Raw genomic sequence first — 7,447 nt, 5'->3', positions numbered from 1 at the left:
AAATAACAAGGACAGTCACAGTGGATTCCCATTACATTCACAAGCATGCACAAGCAAGATGCACAGAACTGGTTTTAGAGGCACCTAAGCATAAGCTGCTCTTTGGAAGTACCCTGGCATTTTTCTTCAATTAGGCAGAAAAAATTTGCCTATAACTTAAACAGCTGAAAGTTCTTTGCTTCTAATGCCAGATTCTTTCCAGTGCCCTGATGTCCTGGTTTCGGCAGGGATAGAGTTAGTTTCCTTCCTAGTAGCTGGTACAGTGCTGTGTTTTGGATTTAGGGTGAGAACAATGTTGATAACACATCGATGTTTTAGTTGTTGCTAGGTAGTGCTTACACTAGTCAAGGACTTTTCAGCTTCCCATGCTCTACCGACTGAGAAGGCTGGAGGTGCACAAGAAGCTGGGAGGGGGCACAGCCAGGACAGCTGACCCAAACTGGCCAAAGGGATATTCCATACCATGTGACGTCATGCTCAGTATATAAAGCTGGGGGAAGAAGAAGGAAGGGGGGGGACGTTTGGAGTGATGGTGTTTGTCTTCCCAAGTAACCATTACGCGTGATGGAGCCCTGCTTTCCTGGGGATGGCTGAACACCTGCCTGCCAATGGGAAGTAGTGAATGAATTCCTTGTTTTGCTTGGCTTGCGTGCACAGCTTTTGCTTTACCCATTAAACTGTCTTTATCTCAACCCATGAGTTCTCTCACTTTTACCCTTCTGATTCTCTCCCCCATCCCACTGCGGGGGCAGTGAGCAAGCAGCTGTGTGGTGCTTAGTTGCCAGCTGAGGTTAAACCACAACACCTGATTTCTCTTTTAGAGCATAAACTAGATCCTACTCTCTTGTCAACTGCAATCACTTTCTCTGCTTATAGGTGAAACAGGGAGCAATGCTGAGTCAGCAGAACATACGCACTAACTTTGCACCAGGACCCTGTGGTGTTAGAGCAGGGAGTTTTAGGCAAATCACAGAAAGAAGGATGCTAAACTAAACATTGTTGCACTGCACATGAAGTGGGATGTTGTATCATTGCTGAGATACCTACTTCCTTCTCTAACACCAAACACAGCATTATTTGACAGCAAGCAGCACATTTGGATCAACGTTTTTTGAAATTAGTGACAAGTAACAGTTTCTAAATGCATTTTAAAGTGCATCCTTACTGACCCTGCAAGCAAAAACAACCATTAGCTATCTGGCTTTCATGCAGAGTTCATCCAGGTCACTAACTATTTTTTGATAAGCAACTTACCCTTAGCTGTATTCTCAGGTCAGTATATCTGTTAAAACATTAAACACTGCTGTTGAGAGAGGGCTACACAGTAACAGTGTAAACCATCTAGTACACAGATGAAGTTACTGACAACTCTTAATCCTGATAGCCTGCATGAGCTAGGAAACAGGTTGCTTTGCATCTTGGAATATTATGTAACAAAAGGTGATAAAGACATCTTGCTCTTTATCTTTTGTTAATGAACCCTTACTTCCAGAAAACAGCTGTACTGCCCTAGATATGTTTTAATCTTGTTTTATAAGTCAAAGCAGTAGCAAAATAACATATTAAGTTGAAGCTATGATTCTGATGAATCATACATTGCACAAAAATAAGTTTAGACAGATGAATGCTAAGCTTATGACAGCTCAGCAGAGCCTTGCGCTGGAGAAGCGTGCAGCTGCGTTAACATGGGAATCACAAAGAGCACCTTTCTCAGAGAAGGAGTAAACCGCTCTAAGACCTTTTATCACAGGGAGAGAATACATGTGTCAGGACAGCCCATAAAGAAGTGCTAGCCATTCTCCTTACCACAGTGTGGCCTTACTCTCAAACCTCATGGGCAGAAGCAGGGATATGAAGTGGTATGTTACAGCCTCCTTCTCTGGATCCCTTGAGGAATTAATGAACAGGCACAGGAACCAGAACGGTGCCTACCTGCTAAAAAAAAAAAAAAAAAAAAAATCGGAGTAATGGACAGGAATGCTCCTTGTGCTCTCCCCACACTGCTCAGAGTGAAGGGCAGCAGGCCAACCTTATGAACTCACTTCAAGCAACAAGGTATTGATCAGAAGTTCATGTGCTGGAACTCTGAAGCTTGTGGAGATGAGACCAATCTCCTGTTCCTTCCTCACTAGGAAAACAGCTTTAAAATAGCTTTGCTTGGAGGCAAGGAGAGGAGGGAAGACAGACAGGTTGATTCTTGTTTGGTTTAAGGTATTTGATACAAGCCTGCCACAGGAAGGAGGAACAAGAAGTGATATGCAGATTCAATAGATAGGTACACAAATGTCTGACTTGGCATTTTGCCAGTTTGATATGACTCACTCAGACAATATTGTGATTAACAGAGGTTGGAAGGAGTTTAATATTTTATCCACTACAAGACCCATGACACATACCATAAATACACTGAAGTCTACTGTAATCTGACAAGAAAAAGTGTCAAACTGGTTTCTGGGTTTTGTCAGGTATGAGAATTTGTTTCTTAAGAAGCCTCTTCACAAGTCTACTCATGCTGCAATGGGCTACAATGCAAAAGCAGCAGAAAGAAGAAAGCAGGCAAAAGCAACTCTCAAATTAAAACGTTTCATCATCTTCTACACAAGGCTCTATTCTAATCCCTTAGCAATTCTTTGGCTAAAATAAAATTAGAACAACCAGAGTGGAGAGGGCCCTCCAGTGAGCACACGTCTTTTTTCTGCAAATAAAGCACTGCTGGAGATTTGATCATGAATCACTGCAGTTTGTCTTTATCACAACTGAAAATGCAACTGCATTTATTTATAAAGACAGCAAAGCTGATATTCACCAACCCAGCTACAAAAGAAACAATGTCAGGCAAGATGTGGTGATGTTTCTGCCTGTGGGTGACAGTCAACTCTCAACACTTCCCTGGTGCTGTTCCAGTGACCCCACATAACTATATTAAGCAATTAACGTCTTACGATCACATGTCCATGTGGTAGCAGAATGTCAGTAACTTTTCCTTGTAAATACATTTTCCCAGGTGATTAATAGCAGTGGTTTAAACAAAAGAGAACCATGTCCCCTGCAAAGAAACATTTTTCATCCCTGCCCAACACAAGTTTCTAAGGTTTATCACTAGAATACCGCCACACAAATGGCTGATTCAGCATTCATTATGGTGATGGAAACTTTTGTTAGCCAATGATTATAAGAAGATGGCTTAAGTCGCTTGGGCCATGGCCTCCTGAACTAAAGTAGCTGCTGACAGGTAGAGCATCTGCTCTGTTGGCAGCTGATCAGCACTGAGCCCTTTCTATGCCTGCCCTCTTTCCCATCCTTCTAACTTTTCTCCCTTTGCAGTCATTCTGAATGTTAAACTCAGTATCAGAACAGCCATCTTTTAACATGTCCACATGGCTAAAACATAACAGGTTGGGAACATCTACCACAATAAGATAATCCATTGATTTTTTTCTGTAAAATGATAATTTCACATATTTAAAACACCCTGACTTCTCAGCATTCCTGACCTGAAACAAATGGACAAGCATGTTTATAAATACAGTGGAAACTGTAAGAAAGAAAAGGGGGAATTGATTTTGCCCACAGCAGAGGGGAATAAACAGTGGCACATTTAGACAGTCTGGAAAACTGAATACACAGACAGTAAATGGAAACAAATAAAAGGCAGCAATCTTCTTTACACATCTGTTTATGTAAAGAGGCCTATCTCACAAACACACATTTGACCTTGTAAGCTCTCCTCCTCCATTTCTTTAAAAAAAATTAAAAAACCAAAAACCACAAACTGCAGATACAACAAAAACGTTATACACAGCAAAACTTTAAAAGTTCAACCCTCAAAACAGTCCAATCTTCCCCATTTGCTGACATTCTGCAGATGCATGAAGTCTGAAATTCAAGATTAAGAAAATAAATTTGTCCACAAGAAAACAAACCATTACTGTTTCCAGTCAGCTTGCTCTAAAAGCCAGCTATGATTATTATCACCTTCCTAATTATGCCAGATCTGCCCGGCTTGCCTACTTCAACTGATTCACAGAAAATCAAGCCCATCTATTTACAAGTCTGTGTTACAATTTTAGCCTCAATGACTCTGGATGATTACACTAACATTGAAGTTAAGTAAAAACAACACTACAGCCAAAGAACAGAACCAACACATAATCAAAATAGAAAGACTATGGGTGAACAAGCAACAAAGAACAGTAAATATTATTAATCTGATATCAGGCTGAGAGCTACAGCAAAAGAAGAAACTGAACGAATAAGCACTAAGGCATAATAAATCAACCACACTAATCACTAACTATTTACATATGGTTATCTTATTGTTATCTTACTATTTTTAGCCAACAAATTTTTTCACAAAATGTACAAGAGCAGCCTGTCTGATAACACTAACATAAAGTTGGGAAAAAGATTTAAATTAGAGAACCACTGCTAAAAAGTCTCACCGCAGAGAGACTCAAAACAGCTTTGCAGCAGAAAGTGCAAATGATCAGCATGGCTTTTCTCCACAAATTCATTATGTCATTTTGTTTACAGAATATGGAAAAATAAATTCACATGTAACAAGTGCAATATTGTAAAAGACATTGGTATGTTAGCTCTAAAACAGTTGCCATTTTACTTTACTACATTAAAAACATTTATTAGGAGTGAAGATAAGTAACATACTACAAGAAATGAAGTTTAACTCTTCAGCTTCCACTAGCAAAGCAACATTGAACCACTTACAGTTTTCTTAGTTTTCATTGTTCTCCTGATACAGTGGAAATCTGTTGTATATTCCCTTAAGTAGTTCTTGATCTTTAGAAATAATTGCTACCAATGTGAATAATCCCAAAGAGAGAGCTGTGCAACAGCTACTTAAATCCTTGTGGGGAAAAACATCCAAAAATAAAATTATCTATGGTATGAAGAATTATACAGAAACGCTATTTTAAAAAAGACATGCAAAAGCTTCAACAGTTCCATCCAAAGACTAATGTTGCTACCTGGAATTAATTACAGAAAGAAAAAAAATCTATCTGCTACCTTCAGATATAGCTTGGTTTTGAATTTATTAACAGCAGTCTAATATATAAAATATATATGCCAGTTTTTTTCTCTTAAGAAAGATTACAAAGCTTGACAGTACTTCTAAAGTGAAACTATACTGTAGACTTAGCGAGTTGATAACTTTCTAAAAACAAACGCAATAGAGTCAAGAATATCAAAGCAGACACAAGAACTAATCTGCTTTCTTCCAGGCTGAAAAATCTAATCTATAGCAAGGTATAAGTTTCTTCTATGATTACATTTCCTATTACATAGTAAGACAAAAAGATGTGTTGCTACATCCTTCCTTTTAACTCTGCATTTTGTAAAAAAAAAAAAAAAACAAAAAAAAAACCAAAAAATAGAGTAGCCCGATGGAAAAAAAAAAAAAAAAGAGTCATATCTTTTAAGTTAGAAGTAAGCTTTGAACTTCACTGGCAATCTTTAAGGGCATTAAAGTTACTTAAATTTATATCTTAAATATCAGCCTACATTTCAGAATTTTTACTGTCAGTATGGCTCATTATTTGCAGCACTTTAACGTACTTCAATACTTGCAAAAGGCATGAACTACACTCAAGAGAAAAAAATTTACATATTTTTTTCTCATATATAAGCTGAGTTGAGTCCGTGTGGTTCTCCTACCTTTCCAGTGTTTTATCGCCCTTCTCACACCAGTTTTCTACTTGTGATCATTCAATTATCAAGTGTCACGGACAACCTCAGCAGCAAAATGGTAAAACACAAAAACCAGTAAAAAGTTTATCTATCCAGGCTTTCCGATCAATTTTCTGTGGGCATGCCTTACATCCTTCCCCCTCCTCCTCTCACTATAGGATCTAGTTGTTCAGAATAGGCAAGATGCCCCAGCACTTGCTAACCATGGTATGTTTGCTCCAGTAAGATACAACCAGTCACATAAAAAGCCAGAGAAAGGCCCCACACTCACCGTCCTTAAACTGTTGCTAGAATCTCTTGGCTTTGTTGTGAAAGACTAACAAAAACAATCAGTACAACTCATGGTAAAACAAACAGACAAAGAAAAAAAAAAATCTGCGTGCCATCCTCATTCAGTCTTTCCTCCCTGTGGCAAGCTTGTGCTACCAACCCAAGCAAGAACTTGCACAGCATGCCAAAATTGAATTAGGCCTATGCCGCAAGCATTCTTTCTTGTTCCTAATGTTCCAAGTAGTTTCAGAAAATAGTAACAGAAAACTGACAGGGACAGGATTCCTCTCAGTTCCAATTGCACATAATATATATGCCTAGTTTTGTGTTTATTTCAGTCATCTTCCTGCTCTGTTGACTTCAGCTTGATGCTAAATGACAAAGAAACAGATGATATCTGTGACACTAGTAGTACTGTAAGAGAATGTACATTTGCCAACTATAGAAAGAGACTTCAAACTATTCTAGAGAATAAATAATGATGTGTTCAAAGAAGGTAATAAAAAAATCAGACATAATAATTCAAGGAAATGTCATTTAAACTACAAGAAAAATATTGCATCTACCAATTCAGGTCTCTGCCAGTGGTCCCCTTGTCACATACTGAAGTTCCTGGGCTGAGAAAGTTACCTTGCAACAAGTTCCATTTGTTTTCTTCTGGTTGTTTCTGCTTGCAATCATTTTGTACACAGACTACTGACAGCAAAGTTAACTTCTCAATACACTGCATAACATGTCCCATTGATTATTTTGGGGGAAAGAGATGGGTTGAACTTCTTCACCTTCAGACGTTTGCATATAGACAAAGTTTCTGAATAAAAGAAAAGGAACTGACTACAGCAAGCAAAAAATTCTTGCTGTTAAAGTCAACCACTACTTAGCCTCTACTCAGGCAACATATACAGATGATTTAGAGACCATTGTTGTGATTTAGGCCAGGACAGACTAAACACAAAAATGAATTACTACCCAATAATTGAATTCATGTGAAGGAGTTTGGATGTTTATTGCCTCTGTGATAGGAATGATTATTAATGCATAGACCACCACAAAAGCACTGTGTTCTCTGGTTTCCCCAAAAAACAGTTTGTAATAATCCAAAGAGACCAATATTTTTAATCATGTTTTTATTCTTACCTCAGCCTTTCTTCTTCTTTCTTACGAAGGCTGAAATCTCGCTGAACCACCTGGAGCACATGCTCTGCTTCTTCATCAGTCAAGCCAGAAAGATCCAGTTTTCTCCCCATTATATACTCTGTCCTGGATATGAATAACTATGAGGAATATCTGAAATCAGAAACAGCAAAAAATGCAAAATTAATTGAAAGCTCTGATATTTTTCCCTGAGTGCATTGAAATCACAGGCACAACTGCCCAACAAAAAGAAAGTTGCTGCCATAAATATCAGAGAAGAAAATCATAAAATCATAGAATCATTTAGGTTGGAAAAGACCTTTAAGATCAAGTCCAA

The 7,447-nt window shown here is 38.2% G+C and overlaps 1 protein-coding gene across 1 annotated transcript in view; it reads right to left on the bottom strand.

The window, feature by feature from the left end:
- Window positions 1-7,223, bottom strand: part of MYRIP (myosin VIIA and Rab interacting protein) — a 227,491-nt gene extending 220,268 nt beyond the window's left edge. The window contains exon 1 of the mRNA XM_009321068.1: window positions 7,114-7,223. Coding sequence (XP_009319343.1) covers window positions 7,114-7,223 — 110 coding nt within the window. The remainder of the gene's footprint in view (window positions 1-7,113) is intronic.
- Between the last annotated feature and the right edge of the window lie 224 nt (window positions 7,224-7,447).

Source organism: Pygoscelis adeliae, unplaced genomic scaffold (genome assembly GCF_000699105.1).
Source record: "Pygoscelis adeliae isolate BGI_AS28 unplaced genomic scaffold, ASM69910v1 Scaffold280, whole genome shotgun sequence".
Classification (NCBI taxonomy): domain Eukaryota; kingdom Metazoa; phylum Chordata; class Aves; order Sphenisciformes; family Spheniscidae; genus Pygoscelis; species Pygoscelis adeliae.
This window is presented reverse-complemented; position numbering and strand designations above follow the sequence as displayed.